This window comes from Talpa europaea (genome assembly GCF_964194135.1).
Source record: "Talpa europaea genome assembly, chromosome: 9".
NCBI lineage: Eukaryota > Metazoa > Chordata > Mammalia > Eulipotyphla > Talpidae > Talpa > Talpa europaea.
In genome coordinates this window covers 116,886,049-116,907,311 of record NC_140076.1, presented here as the reverse complement: position 1 = coordinate 116,907,311, position 21,263 = coordinate 116,886,049, and the positions used below count along the sequence as shown (strand labels likewise).

The window sequence follows — 21,263 nt, the reverse complement described above, 5'->3', positions numbered from 1 at the left end:
GACTGCTCCGCGGACAGGGCTGGGGAGAGGCGGCCGGGAGGGAGGTGAGCGCTGCAGGTGCCCCAGAGCCAAATAGCATGTGGGAGGCCCCGCCCCCCGCCCCCAGGGAGGACTGGCCCGAGCAGCTGGGGAGGGCTGGGGAGGAGTCCCCACCCTGATTGGCCTCGCACCACCCTGCGGGGACAGCAGCGCCTGCTCTGGCCCTTTGACCACGAGCATTAAGGGGGCACTTTGCCGAAGGACGCGCCGCTGGGGGTTTCACCTGTGTCCTCTCATTCCGCCCCATAAATTAAACAGGGAAGAAAGGAGGTCTGGGGCCAGGCTCCTGCCCGCGGCGGCACCGCTGGAGAGAGACAGCAGGGACCCGGGCCCGGATCAGGCCAGACCAGCCCCATGTCTGTCTCCAAGAGCCCCCCACCCCTGCTGCCCCCCAAGCCCGCTGCCCCCCCCCCACTGCCCACCCCTGCTGTCCCACCCCCGCTGCCCCCACCTCTGCTTTCCCATCTCCCCTCCACACTGTCCCCCACCCTGCACTGCCTGGGGGTGTCAGTCCCCACCCACACTGTCCTGCACTGCCCTGGGGTCAGCCAGCCTGCTGGGAGGTGTGCTGGGCACCCCCCTTCCTTGGGGTGGACTAAAGGTCACTCGCCCACTCCCTGCTCCCTCTCACTCTCACCTCTGCCCCCTCCTATGCCTCTGGGGCGCAGGGCAAGGGCCACCCACTGCCGGGGGGCTGGGCTCCTGGGCCTTGGCCCCAAGGGCTCTGGAGGCCTGGGGCTCCTGGTCCCTGGCCTGTTGTGTCCCCCTGCAGTGACAGGCTGAACCGTTTCCTGCTCCCCTACAACGACGGCTCCCCCAGAACAAGCAGCACCCCGATTTCTTGGCCCCTGCAGGGGGAGACTTCCAGGGTCCTGAGTGCCATCTTAAATGCCTCATTTCTTCCCCTTTTTATTTATTTTTTTTAAGATTTATTTATTTCTGCACACAAGAGCTGGGGGACAGGCCAGAGGTGCGGGGGTGAGAGGACTCACCGGAGACAGAGTGGGGAGCAGAACAGGCAGACGGACTGAAACACGCTGCTGAGGGAGCAGCGGGAGACAGGAGAGGTCCGCCGCGCCCTGTGGGTAGCCCCCTGGCTGGCCGGGGATGGAACTCGTGCTGCAGAGGCTGCGGGCAGCTTCACAGTGCGGTGCTCAACCCCTTGCGCCACCAGCGAGGCTGTCTTCTCCTTTTTAAAGGGGTGCTCTGCACCAACGCCCCACGGGTCCCGAGGGGATCAGATCTGGCCCCCGGGGCTGCTGCCCGGGGTGAGGCTGCGCTTTGCCTCCTTGGCAAGGTGGGCGCCCCCTGGCCACTCTCCACACCTCAGCCCACACCCCGCGCAAGCTCCTTTTCCTGAACCAGGGAGACCCGTGGGCTCCGGCCCTGGGCTGCCCAACACGGAGACCCCAGACTCCCCCACCTCCCACGGCTGGGGCTGCTCAGGCAGCAGATCGGCAGAGGTGGGCCGGGCGCGGGACGCCAGCTGGTCCTTGTTCCTCTGGGGTGGGCGGTCACGGGAGACCCCGGAATCCTGGGGAGGCGCCCCGGACCCGCCTGAGGGAGAGCTTGGCATGCAGGCCTCCCTGCGGGCACCTGCGGCCGGGCTCCGCAGCCCTGCCCCGCGGGCCCACGCGCTGGGCGCGCCCCTGGGGCCGCCGGCTCAGGCCCGGCCTCCCACGCCCACGGGCACGCGCCCCGCAGCTGCCCTCCCCGCCGGGCATCCCGCCGGTCTCAGGGTGGAATGGGGGCGGGGCCGCCCCGCCCCCTCCCCGCCCCCCCCAGCAAAGGCAGGGCCTGTTGCTCGTCTGTAGGGCGGGGATCAGGGGGCTCGGGACCCAGGGGCGGGTGGAACCCGGGCCGCGCGCTTTCACCGGGTTCTGGGGCGCCCCGGCCCGGGCCGAGAGCAGCCCCGGGGCGGGCGGGCGGGCGGGCGGGCGCGGTCCCAGCGGGGTCGGGGGGCCCCCGGGGCTCTGCGGGCGGGCGCGGGGCGGGCGGGGCGTCTCTCGCCAGTTTCAGGTTTTGGTTTCCAGCGGCGCGTCAGTGTTGGCACCGCGGGGCGCAGTTTTAAACAGGAGAGAATGAGGGGCCCGAGGCTCTAGAAGTGGGGGGTGCGCCGCGCGCCCCCTGCGCCCCCGCAGCGGTGGGTCGGCCGGGCTCTGGCCTTTGCATCCCGCCCGCGCCCGAGGGCGCCTCCGGCGGCAGGTGCAGCCCCGGCCCCGCCCCGCCCCCCACCCGGCGGGGTGTCCCCCCTGCGCCCCCACCGGCCCCACCCGGCGCGGGCGCTGCCAGCCTGGGAGCCGGGCGTGCGCCCCTTCCCGCCGTGGGTCTCCGCTGTCCACTCGGAACAGGACTCCCCGGCCCGCGCCGTCTCGGGCCGCTGGGCACAGGCGCCCGTCCGCGGGGCGCGGGGGAGGCGGCAGGGCGCCCCGGGGCTGCCGTCCTGAAAACCCCGCGAGCCTGGCAGCGGCGGGGGGGGCGGGGGGCTGCAGCCCGGCTGCCCCCGTCATGTGGGTGGGACCCGGACGCCGGCGGTGTCCTCGCGCGGGCAGGTGCTCAGCCGCAGCGGGGTCACCCCCGGGTTCGGATTCCTCGGGCGCCTGCACCTCCCGCCCGCGCCCTCCAGGGGGCGCAGCCCGGCCCGCACCCGCCGCAGGTGCCCGGCCGCAGGTGTCCCGCCGCAGGTGCCCGGCGGCAGGTGTCGGGCCGCAGGTGTCCGGCCACCTGTGCCGCCCCCGGAGCGGCTCCCCTGCGCTGGCGGGAGCCCGGCCCTTGGGAGGGGCGCGGGGCCTGGAGAGTCGCCGCCCCGCGAGGCCACCTCTCCAAGTGTCCGCCGGCCCTCCCGGCCCCGCAGCGCCGGACGCTCGGGGCAGCGGAGCGCGGAGCCGCTGAGGGCGCGGCCTCCCGGCAGGTGGCCCGGCCCGGCCTCGCCCGCCCGCGGAGACGCTGCGCCCGCGCGGCTGGACGCCAGGGGTGGGCGCGCGGAGGGCAGGCCCGGGCCCGGCCCGGCACGGGAGCAGAGCCGCGGGGCAGGCATCCTCGGCATGCGGGAGGACGGCTCAGCCTGGCCCCAGCCCTGGGGAGCGGCCAGCGGCGGGGAGGGGGAGCCGCGAGCACCCACAGTCCCAGACTCCTGGCCGCGCGGCCCGGGGGCCTGATGAAGCCGAGGCACAGCCTGTCTCCTGTCCAGGCCGCGGGAGGTGGAGTGGCCCAGTGTCCCTCCTGCTCTGAGGCTCCGCCTCACCCCCGGGGGTGCAGGGGGGCATGCGGGGACAGCAGGGGGGCTCTCCCGCGCAGGGGGGAAGCGCTGGCCTCCCCGCGTTTCAGTGTCAGTAAAATTAAATCCTCAGGTTGAAAAAGATCAGCGGGCAATGATCGCTGCCAAGCGACGACAAAAGACCAACTGGATAGAAACTGACGGAAAGAAACGATGCGCAAGAGGCGGAATCTGTGCGCCTGGAAAAGAGAGAAGCTCGGGACGGTCTGAAAAGATGAATTAAACGGCCAAAGCTCTGCCGAGATCAGTGAGGATAATAAAGAGACCCGGGTCCCGGGGGACAGAACGGGGGTCCCGCAGGGCATGTGACTTTTAGAGACAGGGGACCCCCGAGAACCCCCCGAGGCAGGTGTCTTCCTCTCTGAGGTCCTCAGCTTTCCCTCTGAGTGTCTTCCCATCCCAGGAGCCGCCCGTGGCCCGTGTGACCCCAGGGCTCTGAGTGACGACTGAGGGACCCGCGTGCTAGTCCGGCCAGACCCCCACACCCCGGGCCCGGCCCCGCCCCTCGGGGCCTTCACTCCCCCCTCCCAGGCTCCGGGCGTGACCGGTCACCCGCCTGGTCCGCAGCATGCGTCAGCGTCAGCGTCAGCGCTGAGTCGGGGGGGAACAGAGAAACGTCTGTGTCCGAGCTGTGAGCCCGAGCAGACGAGACCCGGGGTCAGTCTTTTTGGGGAAACATGTTTCACGCGCTGGTGGTGTGGCCTGGCCGTGCCGCCCGGCAGCTGGCAGACACCGCCTTTAACACGCAGGGATTACTCCCGACCTGCGGCCGTCAGCTGGCCGGGAAGTGACACGGCGCGGGGGGCGTGTGTGTCCAGACAGACCAGCGCAGCCCGGGCCACCCGCCCCTGCCCAGCCCTGCGCGGGCCGCCGGCCCCCTCACCAGCCCACGGGGCACTTTGCCCCTTGGCCCTGAGCTGCACGCCCTGACCGCTCCCAGGGCCGCCCCAGCTCACCGCTCCTGCTGGGCGGCCCCCCGAGAAAGTCTGGAGGATTCGGGAGCCCTTTGACTGAGCGACGACATCTCCTTTCAGGGGAGTGCGGGTGTGAGCGTGCGGGGCCAGTGTGCACAGAGCGCGGGCCTGGTGGCTGCGGAGCCGTGAGGATGTTTGTACACGCGTGTGTGCATGAGTGTGGCACATGTGAGTGTTGGCATGTGCCGTTCTGTGCGTCCATGCCTCAGGCCTGCGGATGGGGATGGTGCTGTGGGGTGGTGATGCCAGCAGTGCCAGGGCCACGGTGGTGATGCCGTGAGGATGCTGGTGCTGGTGCTGGTGCGCGCGGGCCACCAGGGGGAGCACCGCCCCGACCTCAGGCCTGGGTCCAGGGAGGGTTTTCTGGGCTGCTTTGGCCTGGGAGAGGTGCTCACACTCCCCACGGAGCAGAGCCGGAGCAGGACGGGACCTGCTGCCCCAGCACTGAGAAACTGTGCCCTTATCTGGGGCTGCTCCTCCAGGAAAAGCCGCGCAGGCATCCTGCTCCCCCCTCCGCCTCTGTGGGCAGGAACGCTGTGTCCAGTGGGAGGGCCTGTGTCCAGTGGGGGGGCCTGTGTCCAGTGGGGGGGCCTGTGTCCAGTGTGCGGGGGGCCTGCCTATGTCCAGTGGGGGGGTCTATGTCCAGTGGGGGCCCTGCCCGTGTGGCTGGAAGAGTGGGCTACAGCTGTCAGCCTCCACTCCTGCCACCGCCCCCCGCGCTTGGGTCCTCCTGAGCTCCACCTCAGAGCCTGGCCTTGGTGGCCACCCACCGCCCGCCCCAAGTGTGATGGGCTGGTGAACTGGCCACGTCTCTTTCTGGGACTTCAGAGCGCACCCGTCTGCAGAGCGGCATTTCCCCTTGAGTCCCCTGGCCGGGCAGAACGTTGGCGAGGGGGGCTGTGGCATCAGCACTCCGTCCGGCTGCCCTGCCCCGAGCCCCGCTGGGAGCACGGGCTTGGGGCCCGCAGGGCGGCCTCCCCCCGGGCCGGGCTGGTGCTCCTGCGGGCCCTGCCCCTCGTGAGTGGGCAGCTCTCCAGGCCCGGCGCCCCGCAGCAGGACTCTGCGTTCCTTACAGTTTTCTCTCCACGAATTTCCATTCCCAAAGCAAGAATGTTTCACTTCGTTTTCCAGCTTCTGTGCCACCTACTGAATTTTCCAACCGCGTGGCCGAAGCGTACAGAACACGCTGATGCCGCCGAGGCACGCGGACCGTCTCCCAAACTGCGGCCGCTGGTCACCCCCCACCCCGGTGGCCCGTCCCTCCCGCAGACGTGCAGGCCCCGGCCGAGCTCCCCAGGCACGGCGCTCTCCATGGCCACCCGGCGGCGGCGGGAGCCCTCGTGGATGTTAAATTTGGGCGGGTGCTAAACAGCTGAAATTCTGCACGCGATCCATATTCCCACGTCCCGTTATCTGGAATTCCCATCACTCAGATGTGCGGACAGATGGCGAAGGTGCCCGTCCTGTTCGCTTTTCCTTAAAAAATGTGCCCCTTCTGCCTTTGCTATCGCGGCATCTCGGAGGGCCACAGGCGCGGGGCCCGGGCTAGGCCTAGGTGAGGCGTCCTGGCCTCCACTCTCCCTCAGGTCAGGGGGTGAGGCCCGCTGGCCCCAATACCGCCAGAGGAGGCTGCCCGGAGGCGACCCCTTCTCCTTACGCCCGAGGCTGTCAGAGGAAGGCAAAGAGCCCCCCACATGGCCCCGCTTGGCCCAGACTCCTCCCTCACTGTCCTCGGGGCCCCCGGCCCGCACCCCTCCTGACCGCTCCCTCCCACCGCCTGTCCTCCCAGCTGGCTCCGCTCCCCCACTCTGCCCAGACCTCCCCCAGACGCCCCCCTGGGCCTGCGTGTGGAGGCCCCGCCGCGGGGGCCTGGTTAGCTGTTTCTCGCCGAGCTCCCCCACTGCCTGGTCACTCCTGTCCCGGGGCTGCTGCTGCCGTCCCCCACGAGGCACGGGTCCCTGAGGCCAGGCCAGGCCCGCCCTGCCTCTGTGTGCGCCCACGGACGCTCAGCACCTCACCTTTAGATCACCCTCCTTGGCACTTGCTCCTCTCTTGAGGTCTCAATTTTTGTCAGTTTTCATTTCAGGAGCGTCCCCCAGGCATTCTTTCCTGACCGCGCCTGCCCTCCATCGGGGCATGCAAGTGCCTGGGGGTGCTGACTCAGGCCCGCGTGCTCCGCACCTGACCCTTCTCTTGGCCCCGCTCTCCAGGCCCTCCCAGGCCGGCTCTTGGGTCCTGTGGTCTGTCACTCATGCGCTCCCCGCCGGCTGTGCTGGTGTGCCCCTCGTTTACATAACCACGCAATTTGGGGAGCACCACTCACCCCTCTGTGGCCTGTGCCGCATTCACCCCGCATCGTTGCTGATCACCCCAGTGCTCGGGTCTGAGCTGAGTCCCGGGACAGAGGCTGTGAAGTTGCCTGCCCTGCCGGGGCGCCCGTCTCTGCCGTGTTACCCCCACCCTCCCTTCGCCCCTCAGCCCAGAGGGGAGCGGCTCTGGCCTAGTGGGGTTGGAGGCTTTTGAGTGTGTGCTCCTCAGTGGCCGCGTGGCTCCAGCTGCTCCCCGTGAGAAGCGCCTGCTTGCTGTCACCTCCACGGCCCCTCCACAGGGAGCCCACGCGGCTCCTCCAGCCCCTCTGGCTGCAGCTGGTCTCCTTGTGACACCCCGCCGAGGGCACCTGCCCCCAATCCCGGCCACCGCCTGTGCGTGCTGTGCACCCCTGACGCACCACACTTGGCGGCAGGGCCTAGCGCTCTTTGGATGGACGCCCCAAGAGCCAGCGTCCTGCGCCTCCATCCCTTCTCCCGCAGCCAGCGCGCCAGACCGCCTCAGAAGACGCATCTGTTCTGATCTGCTGCCCTTGTGTGAACAGGGCTGAATTTTGTGGTGAAAATGACCTCTTCATGTATTTATTATCAGATTGTTTTATTTTGCATGCAAGAGCTGGGGTACAGGCCAGAGATGCGTGGGGGGCGGTGAGAGGATCCACCAGAGCCAGAGCGGGGAACAGAGCAGGCAGACCGACCAAATCCACCGCTGAGGGGAGCAGTGGGGAGACAGGAGGGGTCCCCCGCGCGCGAGGGGCGAGGGGCAGCTCCCTGGCCGGGGATGGAACTCGTGCTGCGGAGGCTGCGGCTAACTTCGCAGCGCTGACACTTAACCCCTGCGCCACCAGGGGCCCCTCTTGATATTTAAAACACCCCACGAGTTCTAACCGGTGAAGGATGAAGCGCCTGCCTGACTCCCCAGGTGACTCGGGCTCCCCTGAGCACCCCTCCCCCAATCCAGACAGCTGTGGGCGCTGGGTCCCCGCCCCGCAGGTGAGCCCGCAGGTGAGCCCGCAGGTGAGCCTCCCGTCACGGGTCATCTAGCTCCGCGTCCTCCGAAACCAGCGGGGGGCCTGGACGCGGCTGGGCAGCCCCGGGGGGCGCTGGAACCGCCCCCGGCGCGGTGACTCCCCGCGGGCACCGCCTGGCGGCCGTCTGGGCACCGCCTGGTCCGCGGAGGCCTCGGGCGGGCGGGCGGGCGGGCTCGCGGCCCCGCGGCAGGTCGTGTCCCCGCGGCAGGTCGTGTCCCCGGCGGGGGTGCGGGGGTGCGGGGGTGGGGGCGCCGTCCCGGGCGGCTCCGGGGCTCCTGGGGCGCACACCCCGCGGCGCCCGGGCCTGCGCCCCACGGGCCTGCCCGCCCCCGGGACGGCGGCCACTCCCGGCCCTCCTCGGGGCCCGCCCCCCGCCCCTCGTCCCCCGCCCCCCGCCCGGCGTGGCGCGGGGACCCCGGCGCGAGCCGCACCCGCCGCAGCCGCCGGGCCTGGGCCGGACCGACGCTGCGCATGCGCGGGCCGGCGCCTCCGCCCTCCGCCGCCAGGGGGCGCCGCGCGGGCACGTGACCGGCCCCGTGACCAGCCGGAAGCGCCGCGCGGAGGCCGGGCCGGGCCGGGCGGCGGCGGCGCCAGGTGAGTCCGGCCGGGCCGCGGGCCGCGGCGGCGCTGGGGCGGGGCGGGCCGGGCCCCCGGGCTGGGCTCCGAGCGCCGGCGCGTCTGCAGCGGGGCCCGCGGCGGGTCGCGCGCGCCGGGGTCGCCCGCCCCTTCCGGGCCGCCCGCCGCAGGTGCGCGCCAGGTGCGCGCCAGGTGCGCGGGCCCCGGCTCGGCGCGCGCGCGGGACCCCCCCCGCCGGGGCGCGGGGCGCGGGCCGGGTGGGCCGCGGCGGGGCCTGCGCGGGGGGCCCGGCCGCGCGCGCAGCCCCTCGGGGTCCCGGGCAGGGGCGGGGCCCCGCTCGGCCTGCGGCGCGGCCCGGTGGGCGCTGCCCGGCGGGGAGATGCGGCGCCGCCCCTCCGCCCGCCGGGGCCCGGGGCCGCAGGGGACCCTCCGCCCCGCACCCTCTCGCGGAGCCCCCGCCCCGACGCCGCGGAGCCGCCCCGCGCGCGTGCAGACCCCGAGCCCCCGGCGGGGCCCCCTCCCCGCGCCGCCTCGCCCGGGCAGCCCGCGGGGCAGCCGGGGCCTCTGCAGGCCGAGCCGGGCCGGATCCCGCAGGTTCCGCCGCGGAGCAGCTGCTCCCCTCGGCCGGACGCGGAGGGGCGGAAGGGAAGTGGGGGACGCGGTGTGGGGGAGCCGAGCTGCCGGTCCTCACCCCGGAGTCCCCGGGGCGGCTGGGCGCGAGCAGCCCGTCCCTCCCGCCCGAGTCCTGCGCGCTGGGCCCTGCTGGCCGCGGTGGTGCCGCGGGGTCCCTCCTTCCTCACCGGGGGGCCTCTTGGTCGTCCCCCTCTCCCTTCTTCTTCAGGCGTGGGCCCCGGCCGGACAGCCCGTGGCTTCCGTGCTGGCCCGAAGCTGGCCCTGCCCGGACAGAGCGGTGACGTCCCTTCCCCTTTGCTGACCCCAGAGGCGCGGGACCCGCGCCAGCCGGGCCGGCTCTGTTCCCAGGAGGCCCAGGCCCGGGGCGTGCCCCCCACCACGGGCCTGGCCACGCTGACCACGCGGCCTGCTCTGCCTCGTGGCCGCTGGCCGGGAAGGGCCGGAACAGGGCAGCCGAACCCGTCTCCTGCCCCCCCTCTGTGTTCCCCCGAGAGAACACAGCCTGGCGCCTCGCCTGGGGCCCTACCTCGCGGGCAGCCTCCTGTGCGCCCCCGCGCAGGCCTGCAGCGGTCTGCGTGGCCCTGGCTGCTCGCGAGGCTGGCGCAGCGTTTCCCGGGTGGTGGCGGGAGTGTGGGCCCCGTCTCCCTGGCGGTCATCACGGCGCCGCCGCAGCGAGGGCCCCCGTCCCGGACCCGTCAGCTCCATCTCCTCTGTCCGACACGAGCACCCTCCCGGGCGGCGGCCAGCCTGGCAGCAGCTGCTCCGCCGCCACCTCGGCCGGCTGGTGCGGTTCCTAGGGAGGATTTCAGGGACAGGGATTGCGCTGAGGGCGCGAGCGAGGTCGCTGGCCCGGCCCCTGTGTGCCGGATCTGACCCACTCCTGGGCAGCCTGGGGCTCCGTGCCCCGCCGGAGAGGGAAGTGGGTGGGCGCTTGTGGTTGGCCGGTGGACTCTGGGGCTGTGATTGTGGGTGGAATGTGGGCGCGTCGCCTGCCCCTCCCCCTGCCCGATCCCTGACGTCCCACTCAGCCGGTTTTGGGCAGCCCCTCGGGTTCTGGGGAGCCCCTCCCCTGTCACGAATTCTAGAGCCAAACCACGTGGGCACCCCATCCTTTGTGGGCCAGCGCCCCTCGCCGTGTGTCGTCGGATCCCCAGCGACAGGGCTTGTGTGCAGTGGAGCCCCACCCCCTGCGTTCCGTGCACCTCATTGTTCCAGAACAAAGCTGGCGCCTCTGTTTACACATCCAACAACCCCTGAATCTGGTAGGAGGTGAGGCCTGGGCTGCGGCCGCCCTGGGACTTGTTGTTTTGGTGCTGTGTTCCGTCCTCGCGCTGTAATCAGGATCTCCCGGGAACGTGGTTGAAAATAAAAAGCTCAGGTCCCATCAGCCTGGACCCGATTCTGTTTGGATTTTTTTAGCAGCTTCATTGAGCTGCCACTCGTGTCACGTCGCTCGTGCCCACACGCAGGCGGCTCGGGGGCGGTCAGCGCGCGGGCTGTGCATTCTAGAACATTTCCATCCCCCCAGCAGAACCCGTGGCCTGCAGCTGTCCCCTGCCAGCACCCCAGCCGGCAGCGCGGATGGCTGTGCGTGCGGGCGTCCCCCCAGTGCCTTGCTGCCAGCGGAGCAGCGCGTGGCCTGGGGCGGGCCTCCCGAGCAGGACCTCTGAGATGGGCCGTGTGTGCGCCTGCCAGCCCGTGGCTGCCGGCTGTGGAGGACCCCTCCAGGCCCGCTCCCCGGCCCGCCCAGCAGCGGGGTGGAGCCTTTTGAGGGCCCCCGCAGCACGCCCACTGCACGCCTGGCCCCGCTTCCCCAGCCGTCCTCTGGCGTGGCCCCGGCTGTGTCCAGCTCCCCGCCGCCGGCACCAGGTGCTGACCGGCCGGGCCTGTCCTTGCCAGTGGGCCACTCGGGCGCTTTGCGGTGCCGCCCTGCTCGAGGCCAGGCTGGGGGCCAAGCTGGGCGTCCTGGGGGGCGCCCGCACTCGTGCCGAGCCGCCGCGACGTCTCCTCCGGCTTCCGCTCTTGTCGCTCCAGTCGGGCCGTTGTCCCCGTTTTCACTCCTACGATGGCTCTTCCATCCAGGCCGCCTCCTGTCTCTGTGGTGCAGGCTCTGGACGGGGCGAGGGGGTCAGGCCCGCCCGTCCCCTGCTTGCGGGGAGGCATCCCTGCCGGCCTGCGGAGCCTGGACCGGACCACCATCCCGCGGGTCTGCTTTCGGGCTGGCACCGCCTCGCCTCTGCCATGGCAGCTTGGTGCTGAGCTCGGAGGCTGGGGCGGCTGGGGCGGCTGCGCCTTTGCTCTTTCGCGAAGCTGTTTGGTCTGATTCCACGGGGACTGTGAGGCGCCCGGCAGCTCCTGCCGAGAGACACCGCCCCGGGCCCTGCCCTCGGCCTGGGGTCTCCGGCCCACGAACGCGGGCGTCTTCCCGTTCACGCGCCTCTGTCGGGCCTGGGTTTGTGCGCCGTCTCGCTCCTCCCCGGCCGCCGTGCTGTGCCCTCGCGGCTGTCCCTGCGGAGCAGCTTCTCGGTCCCGAGGGCCATCGCGAGCACGTGCCGCTCCGCCCGTCTTCGGACGCTGCGACTTTGCCAAATGCGTCACTTCGCGTGGTTCTCAGCGGGTCGGTTTTATGTGTCGGCAAGTCACTCCCAAAGCAACGCTCAGCCCTTGGGGAGGAAGCTGCGTCGGCCCTGCCTCCCGCTCCCGCCCGTGCCGCGGGGTGCCCGGAGCCCGCGCGTGTGACGGGCCCTTCCCCTCCTCCACGGCTGCGGGGCGCCGTCAGCACGCTCGCCGCGGTCATCTGGGTGTTCCGGAGGGCGGCTGCACCCCATGGCACGCTGCCCACTCCGGGAAGGACTTGGACCTGCTGGCACCAACCTGCCCACCAGCGTCCCGCTGGCCCTGCCGGCCAGTCTCACCCCGGGACGGCTTCCATGACTGGGGCACGTGCCCAAGTCGCCGCTTCTTGGTGACTCCAGCGCCCTTGGTTACTGGCTTCCGTCCCCCCAACCAGTGCTGAACCCAGGGACGCCCCCGTCACCCCTTCCTTTACGGAGTGGCCTGGGCAGGCAGGCTAGGGAAGCCTGCACTGCTGTCCACTCCCAGGGCCCTCCTGCTGCCCTCTCCCCCGGCGCCTCTCCCCTGCTGCCCTCTCCCCTGGCGCCTCTCCTGCTGCCCGAGCCCCGGGGGCCCTGTCCCCTGGCGAGTGCCGAGCTCCTCACGTCCGAACTCTCTGGGCTCCTTATCAGCACCGCCCGGAGCGCGTTGTTCTTTTCTTTCCAGCGACACAGGGCGCAGGCCACACCCCACATCCTGCAGTCGTGTTTGTTCTGCGATCTAGCGATAGCAGCCCCTCCCCAGCCGTCTCCCTTGAGGTGTCTTGCTCTGGGTAACGTCGCTTTCCGAGCACGAGGCAGTGTCGGCGTCTGCAGTGCTGGGTTCCTGCTCCAGTGGGCTCCCGGGGCAGGGTCACGCGGCCTTCACCGCAGGCCTCTCCCAGGTGCCTCTGGGCCGTGGGGGAGCCTGGGAACGAGCTCGCGTGCATCAATGATGAACACAGGCAGTTCTGGGCCCGAGGGCCCGGAGTTGCTGGGGTGTTTCGCCCCCCCCCCCCCCCCTGCCTGCACTTGGCCTCTGGGTGGTTAGAGAGGGCTGCCTCCGTGGCGCTGGGGTGGGGTGGCCCGGGACCCACGGAACTGCAGCCAGGGCTCCCTTGACCCTCTGAAGATGCCCCCGAGCCCCTGGCTCCAGCTGACCTCGTGGCCCCCTCCTGCCCACGACGGGTGCCCCCTTTGTCGCTTGGCCACTGTGGGGGCAGGGGGCAGCCCCTGTCAGCCCCCAAGCCCATCCCCTTGACAGCACATGGGGTCCCTCCACGAGAAGCAAGGCCGCCCTGCCCCTCAGGTGCCAGATGCGGCTGTTCCCAGAGCCCGGGCGGCCCGCGGTGCTCACGCCGTGCCCTTCCCCGCAGGTTCTTGAGGGGTTACAGTGACGCTCGTGGATGCCGCTGCCCCTGCCCACCGCTGCCCGTGCACCCCGAGTCTGGCTGAGCGGCAGAGGCCCCCTGCCGCCCCCCTCCTGGCGTGGAGGGCGCCTCCCCTGTGCACCGGCCCCACATGGCTCTTAGCCACAGGCTGCGGGGTTCTGGAGGCCTTGGCGACACCCCGCAACGCTGCTCCTCAAGCGTGTGAGGAGTGTGGCCCGTGTCCAGCCCGGCCCACGCCCTGGGCTCTTCTCAGCCGCACGGCAGGCGCCACCTGACTCGCGAGACGGCACGCGCGCGCGTGAAGGCGAAAAGGAAGGAGGTGGGCAGGGGACACAGCCGCCCCGGCCCCAGGAGGGCCCTCCGTCAGGCTGTGGGGCCGCCGCTGACCTCCAAGGTGAGGCCTGGGCCAGGGTCACGCAGCACAGCCCACGTGGCTCGGAGCTGCGGGGACCTTGGAGGAGCGGCTGACCCCGGAGTGATACAGGGGGCAGTGAGTGCTCTTGCCCAGAGCCCAGGAAGTGGCCGAGGGAGAGACACCGAGCCCCAGCCTGCAGAGCGGGGCGGGGGGGGGGGGGGGAAGCCCTGGGGCCCCGGCCCAGCCCCACATGGTCACCTCTGCTCTAGCAGGTGTGTGTGGCCAAGATGGGGCCCGCCTGCCCCCGCCCTTTGTCCCCTCCCACCTCTTTGCTGCCGGCACCTCCTTCCTCCGCCGCAGTGTGGCCGGGCCGCCGCGGCGACATGGCCTCCTCTGCTCCCGAGCCCACCCCCAGCGAGCCCACCCCCGGCGGGGAGCTGCCAGCCCCGGCCCCCGGAGGTGTCAGCGCTGCCCCTCGCCCGCAGGCCGCCATGTCCACGCAGCGACTGCGCAGCGAGGGCTACCACGACTACAGCTCCACCGAGGTCAGCCCCGAGGATAGCCCGTCCGAGGGCCTGAGCAGCGTGTCCTCCCCCGGCTCCTACCAGCGCCTCGGGGAGCGGAACACCACCACGTGAGCACCCACGGCCTCCCCACCCCACCCCGCGGGTCGGGAAGCTGTTCCCCCTGCACCGGGCCAGAGGAGGCCGCCTCGAGGGGCGGCCGGCTCCAGGCTGGCAGGGGCGAGAGGCCTGGGTGGCAGGCGGAGGAGAGGCGCTGTGCGCCCACCCAAGAGGCTGCCCCCTGACTCACCTGGGCTGGCCTAACTCTGCCTCGGGTCCCCCAAATGTGGGGAGGCGGGGGATCCCCACAAAGCTGGGCTGACTGGGGCCATCAGCATGGGTGGCTGCCTGGCATCCTGCCCCATGACCTCGGCAGAGCCCTGGGGCACCCTCTGAGTTGACCTCCTGGCCTCGCAGCTCTGCCCGGCCCCCGCTCAGCCCGCCCCTTCCGGGTGCCCCGGGCTGCACGTCCGAGGCATGGCCATGCATTTCGCTGGCCCCGGGCGCCCCGCGGGCTTGTGGCCCCGTCACTGCAGTCTGCCCTTCCTTCTGCAGATGGTTCCAGACCCTGATCCACCTGCTGAAAGGCAACATTGGCACCGGCCTCCTGGGGCTGCCCATGGCGGTGAAGAACGCGGGCATCCTGGTGAGGCACCCTTCTCCCCGCACACAGCCTGCTGCAGTGGGGAGCTTGTCTCCTCAAGTTGAGCTGAGGACAAGCAGAGTGCAGTGTCCACCCACCCAGCGCCTCTGGCCGGCTCGCTCCCCTGGGCGCCTGCGACCCCTGCCCAGCCCTGCTTCCCCTTGAGCCGGTCTTCCCTGGGGTCACCCCTCCCCAGGGTGGTGCCGGAGCCAGGCCCACCCCTCCTCACACTGTCCCTGCTCCCCAGATGGGTCCCCTCAGCCTGCTGGTCATCGGCATCGTGGCGGTGCACTGCATGGGCCTCCTGGTCAAGTGTGCCCACCACTTGTGCCACAGGTGAGGCCCTGGTGCTGACCGGGGCGGGGGGGGGGGCGGGGGGCCTGCGGGGGACTCCTGTCTGGTGCTGAGGGCCCTGGTCACCTTCGCGTGGGTGCGTGACTCTCACCCCACGGGGGACACCCTGATGTCACCACACGCTGTCCTGGGGGCCCAGGACAGGGCCTGACCCTGTCTCGCCTTCGCCTCCCCCCTCCAGGCTGAACAAGCCCTTCTTGGACTACGGGGACACGGTGAAGCATGGCCTGGAGGCCACTCCCAGCGCCTGGCTGCGCAGCCACGCGCACTGGGGAAGGTGCTGCCCGCCCGCTTCCCTGCACCGCCCGCTTCCCTCCCCTGCTCTGGGGAGGCCCCGGGAGACCCCAGACAGTACCCCTCAGCTGCCCCTATGCAGGGGCGCCCCCCAGCCTACCCTCTACAGGCCCCCCAACCCCAACCCTGCTGGGGGCTTGTGGTGTGACACGCCTGGACCTGGGGTGACTTGGGGCACACACTGTCCCACCCCCTTCTCGCGGGCGGGCGGCGCCTCCAGCTGTCTCTGGGCCCCTCACGGGGGCCTCCCTCCCACCTGCAGGCGTGGCGTGGACTTCTTTCTGGTCGTCACGCAGCTGGGCTTCTGCTGCGTCTACTTCGTCTTCCTGGCTGACAACCTGAAGCAGGTGGGCCAGCAGGAGGTGGCCCCGGCCGCGCCTGTCCGTCTCTAGTGCCCACGCGGCCCAGGGCCTGCTGGCTGTGGCGGGGCTTGGCCAGGCGCCCCGCCCCAGCCTGGGCCGGCGTGCCTGCGCTGGCCTGGCCGCTGCAGCTCTTCTGCTCTCCTTGCCCTGGTTCCAGGTGGTCGAGTCGGCCAACGGCACCACCAGCAACTGCCAGGCCAACGCCACGGTGGTCCTCACCCCCACCATGGACTCGCGGCTCTACATGCTGGCCTTCCTGCCCTTCCTGATACTGCTCGTCTTCATCCGAAACCTGCGCGTACTGTCTGTCTTCTCCTTGCTGGCCAACGCCAGCATGCTGGTCAGCCTGGTGGGCATCTACCAGTTCATCGTGCAGGTGAGCCCGCTGCCCGCACAGTCCCCACAGCCAATGCGCCGGGCTCTCTCTCCGGGCCCACGCCTGTGTCTAGTCATGGGGGTGCTCAGCCCACCGGCTGGCTTGGGGCAGTGGCCGTGGGCCTGGCGCAGTGCCCACCTCTCCAGGGCATCCAAGCCCCGTGCCCCACATAGCCCATTTCAGAGCTAGCCGAGGCCCCTCCTGGCATCTCCCAGGGTGCAGGCTGCTGGGGCTCTGGCGGCGGTGTCCTTAAGTGTGCTAGCCCGTGTGCAGGGAGCCGCGGCGTGGGGTGAGCCCATTTGAAGCCGGGCCGTGACGGGGCAGGTGTGACCTGGGCGACACCCCTGTGGTCCTGGATCTCTCAGAGCCAGCCCGGGGGCCACGCCCTGGTGCTTGCTCCCCTCCCGCCCTGCCGGGAGGTGTCGAGGCTGCTTCTGCTTGGGTCTAAGGGCACACCCTGTGTTTCCCGAGCCCGGTCCGCAGGGCCCGCAGCTTGCTCGTGTGTGTGGCACTGCCCGGCCAGGGAGCGGGGGGGGGGACACCCACGCCTGCTGCCCCAGACGGCACGCAGTGGCCGGCCTGACCTGTCGCTGCGCGGCCTTGGTGGCAGGAAGGTCTCAGTGGAAAACAAGCTGAGTGTGAAGGCAGAGACAGGCCTGGGCTTGGAGGGAAGGAGGCCAGAGAGTGAGGGGAGCTGCAGCTCTGGTGCCATCGCGTGTGGCCGCCGCTCCCCATGGTCGGTCCTCGGCCTGACCGTCGGCTGCCCCCTCCCGGAGCACATGGCATGCTCTGGAGATGCTGAGCTCCGTGGCCTCAGTGCAGCAACTTTGCCACGTGCACTGCGTTGGGTGTGGCCCCTGGAGGGGCACCGTGGGGGCGCCAGTGGGGGCTAGCAAGGCTCCGGGCAGGCTGCCTGTGGAGGGGCGGCCCTGGAGAACCGGGTGGGGAGCACACGTGGCCTCTCCAAGTGGGCTCCAGCCCGGTCTGCGCTCTCCCTCCCAGCGGCTCCCAGACCCCAGCAACCTGCCCCTGGTAGCCTCCTGGAAGACCTACCCCCTGTTCTTCGGCACGGCTATCTTTGCCTTTGAAGGCATCGGCGTGGTGAGTGTGGGGTGGCTGAGCACACCCGGCATTCCCCAGTCCATGCGAGGGCCTGAGTGCCCCGTGCCCTCTGGGGCCCAGTGCCGGGGAGCCTGTGCACCCTTGGGACACGTCCTTGCGTCCTGCCCACTGTCCTTGGTGGTGCTGTGGGCCAGGGCTGGGCGGGTGGAGGCTGGGAGCCGCCCCACAGCCGGACGTGGGAGCACAGGGGCACTCTGGGCTCCCGACAGTGCGTCTCCGGCTCACTGCTAGACCTGACCACCAGTGGGCCCCGTGGCCACTGCATGCCTTCCTTGTGGTCAGCCCCTCACCAACCTCCCGCACCCTGTGCTTCCCCGAGGAGTCCGGGTTGGGGCGTCTGCGCTGGGCAGCAGGTGGGGTCCCAGCCTCTGTGGTTTTTGTGGTACCGGTCCCAACGTCTCTGTGGGCAGGTGTGGTGGGACACCTGAGGGAGCCCGTGTCCCATCACCTTGGTCGCTGCAGGGTGGTGGTGGGCTGGGCTGCCACTGCCCTCGCATGGGGCTTGGACACGAGGGATGGCTGCCTTGTTGGGGGTCTGGTCCGGAGACTGGCCCTGCCGGTCCCGCCTGGGCAGCGGAGTGCGCTGCCCCAGCTGTGGCGTCGGGGCCGCAGGTAGGCTTTGTCTCTGCTGGGATGCTCAGCGCCCTGGCCCCCTCCAGCACCCCCAGGACGTGGCCTGGGCCTCTGGCTCTCCGCCGGCTGGGGGAGGGCAGGCTGCTGAGTGGCTGGCTGAGCCTGGGGAGGCGGGCTCCCGCCCCACGCAGCTCCCGGCGCGACCCCGGGCCTGCCCCGGGCCCCACGCAGGGCGCCTGTGGAGCGCGGGCTGGCGGAAGGCGCGTGTCCGGCCGGTGCTCGGTCATCTCCCCGCGCGGCTCCTCCCGCCCAGGTCCTGCCCCTTGAGAACAAGATGAAGGACCCCACGAAGTTCCCCCTGCTGCTCTACGTGGGCATGGCCATCGTCACGTCGCTGTACATCAGCCTGGGCTCCCTGGGCTACCTGCAGTTCGGCGCCGCGGTCCAGGGCAGCATCACCCTCAACCTGCCCAACTGCTGGTGCGGGGGCGGGGCGGGGCGGGGCCTCGCGCGTGGACAGGGCCTCGCGCGTGGACAGGGCGGGGCGTGCTGGCGGGCGGGGGCGGGGCCTCATCTGTAGACAGGGGGGCGCGGGGGCGGGCGCGGGGGCGGGGGCGCGCTCACGGCCCCCCTCCGCTCCGCCCCCGCCGCCCGCAGGCTGTACCAGGCGGTGAAGCTGCTCTACTCGGCCGGCATCTTCTTCACCTACGCGCTGCAGTTCTACGTGCCGGCGCAGCTGCTCGTGCCGGCCTTCACGGCGCGCGCGCCCGGGCGCTGCGAGCTGGCGGTGGACCTGCTGGTGCGCGCCGCGCTGGTCTGCCTGACGTGTGAGTGCGCGCGGCCGGGCGCGGGCCGGGGGGGGGGGGTCCCGGGGCGGGGGGCCGGGGCGCGGGGGTGCGGGGGGCCGGGGCGCGGGGGAGCCAGGCCGCCGGCGCCCTGCGGCGCGCACCGGTGTCCAGCGCGGCGCCTGGACGTGGCGAGGCGCGAGCCGCAGCCTCCCCGCCCGCTCGCGAGCCCCGCGCTGGGCCCGGCCCTGGGCTGGCCTGGTGCGGCCCGCGCGGCGCACGCAGCGTCCAGGCCCCGGCCCGAGCCGCGATGCCCGCGGGGGTGCGCGTGGCCGCCCGGGATGGCCGGGGGCGCGGGCCCTGGCGGGGCTCCGGGGGGCCCTCCTGGGGTCCGCTGGCCGCGGCGCCCCCCGACCCCCGGCGCCCGTGTCCGCGCTGGTCTCTCCCGCGGGCCGGCGGCTCTGCGGGGCCTCGGGCGCTCGCGGGGCCCGGCGGGGGTGTGGGCGCCCTGCGGCCGCGGGGGCGGGCGCGCCTCGAGCCCGGCCCCGCGTTCTCTCGTCTGCGGGGACAGGGGCCCGCGTGGACGCAGCCAGGGCGGGAGGCCCGCGCCGCCGCAGCCTGGGGGCCGGCCAGAGCCGTCTGGCGCCTTTGCCTGGGAGGATGGACTTCCACGGCCGGGGGCCGAGCGCCGGTCCCCCTCTTGGCCGCCGCACCGAGCGCTCTGGGCCCGGCCCCCGCCCCCTGAGCCCCGGTCCTCTCCCACAGGCGTCCTGGCCGTGCTCATCCCCCGCCTGGACCTGGTCATCTCCCTGGTGGGCTCCGTGAGCAGCAGCGCCCTGGCCCTCATCATCCCGCCCCTGCTGGAGATCGCCACCTACTACTCCGAGGGCCTGAGCCCGCTGGTCATCGCCAAGGACGCCCTGATCAGCGTGCTGGGCTTCCTGGGCTTTGTGGGGGGCACTTATCAGGCGTTGTACGAGCTGGCCGTGCCGGCCAGCACCCCCGCCCATGCCAGCCCCACCAGTGCCTTCGCGTAGAGGCCAGGCGCCGTCCTCACATTCCCACATTGCCGCAGAGCCCCGCAGGTTCTGGCTCTGGGACAGGCAGGGCTACTGCGGGCAGCCAGGAGAGGCAGACCAGCCTGTGCTCCGACCCTGAGCCACCCCAGAACTTGCAGCTCTGCCCCCCTGGACCGCCAGCCTCCTGCTGCGCAGCTCAGGTCCGCATTTCAGCTCCCTCTTCTCATTCCAGCTGGGCCTGGAGTAAATCAGTGGGAGCCCCCCTCCCCCCCAGGAGCCTGGCCTCTTTCTCCTCCCCGTACCTGTCGATCCTGTCTCCCTTGCTCAGTGGAACCTCCAGGGGCCCCTGGACCTGTCTGTTGGTGGTCAGCCAGCCCCAGCTGATCTCTCAGCCCTGGCCTGGGTACCCCCACCTCCGGGCCACGCCACCCGTTAGTGGCCGTGGCTTCTGAACCACATCAGTGCTGCCACGTTAAAATATTTAAATGTATTTAAAACGTAGCTTTGTTTCCAGACTCTAAACCCGGATCTCGAGTGCCCTCTCTCCCTCAGTGACCCCTGCTCCAGTACGGCCCCGTGGGCCACACATAGCAGGGGACGGGCTGGCTGAGGCGCCCACACACAGTTGCACGTAGCTCCTGGCTGGATTCAGCATTGCAGGACCCTCAGGCGTCTCGTTTCGCACTCCAAGCCTGTCTGCTCTGGGGTCCTCCCCACGGGGCATTCTCCACCATCTTCAAGAGCTTCCTGAACCCCAGGCTTCTGTACCCACCCTCTTGGCACCCCACGCCCCTTCCCCATGCCCCTGGCCCTCCATGGATGCCCCACGCGCTCCCCTCTCCACCAAGTGCGGCCCCGCGGACGGCAGGTCCAGCCAAGCTGTGGGCGGCCTCTTGAGCCTGGCTTCCGCGCAGGAGTGTTCTTGGAGGCTCATCCAAGTTGCGGAATCTCATCCTTTCTTGCCGATGAGTGCAGTTCTCGGCCTGCATGCCCCAGAGCTGCTAGCCCTCCCCAGGCCCCAGAGATGGCGCTGCTGCGTGGACAAGCATGTGTGCCCCTGTGCGTAGTGTCCACGCCCTGGGCATAGCCCACAGGTGCGGTTGCTGGACTGTGGGAAAGCCCCTTCACCTGGCGTCAAGGGTTCTCCCAACCCCCCCCCCCCCCCCCCCCCCGTGGCTGGTCACGCCCAAGCGCTGGGGAGCGGGGGTGGGCGTCGCCGTCCTTTGTCATGGGCCCACATGTCCCTCGGCAGGGTGTGCAGCTGGCCCAGCGCTGGCCTTTGGTGGCGGCCTTTGCGCTCGCTCTCAGGTCCTGTGGGCTTTGCTTTGATTTCTTGGGGTTTTCTTCGGAGACAGCCACGTCACAAGCAAATAAGCGGCATCTCTTCGAGCCCGTGCACTTGCCGCAGCACCCGGAACTGCCTCTGGGTGGCAGAGGCGCCACCTGACCGTCCACGGGCACCTCCCTGCTGCTGCGTGGGGGCTCGTGGGGGCGTTGAGCTTTCCCAGTGGCGTCTTTGCTCTTCGGCTCTTCTTTTCCACTTGATCCTGTGAGTGGTGTTGATTTTTGTCACATTCTGAGCCGGCCTCACTCCCGGTGGGTCCTGCTGGCAGGCGGGTGGTCCCTGCCCCATCCCCTTGGACTAATGCGAAAAAACACATTATTGAGCAAGTGGATACAGTCAAGACCCCACCAGAGGGTCTTTCCAGCCCAGGTGCAGTTAACATCCCAAAGCAGGGTAATTACAAGCCTGCTCACTTACAGATCTTTCCTTGGGAGATTTGGGGCCTCGTCCTGGCCCGCTTGTCTAGACAGTTACTTCCAAAGAGTCAGATGAAGTCCAGGAGGTCTGTCTCTTCAGGGTACCCTCAGATGGCTGCATCCCCTTCCGTGGGGAGCAGCTTTGCTCCCCACCAAGGTTTTGCCTATTGTAAACAATGTCTCCAACATCTCTCCCTCTTGCTTTTTATTTTTTTAA

At 70.9% G+C, this 21,263-nt stretch overlaps 1 protein-coding gene across 1 annotated transcript; it reads left to right on the top strand.

Moving 5' to 3' along the window:
• The first annotated feature begins 13,670 nt into the window (after positions 1-13,670).
• On the top strand, positions 13,671-19,893 carry LOC311176528 (proton-coupled amino acid transporter 1-like). The gene is made up of 10 exons (XM_084242119.1): positions 13,671-13,828; positions 14,313-14,403; positions 14,648-14,736; positions 14,936-15,031; positions 15,311-15,395; positions 15,568-15,786; positions 16,789-16,887; positions 17,795-17,961; positions 18,139-18,308; positions 19,032-19,893. Exons 1-10 carry the CDS (start codon positions 13,686-13,688, stop codon positions 19,301-19,303), a joined length of 1,431 nt encoding a protein of 476 aa, XP_084098245.1. The 5' UTR covers positions 13,671-13,685; the 3' UTR covers positions 19,304-19,893.
• The last annotated feature ends 1,370 nt before the right edge of the window (positions 19,894-21,263 follow it).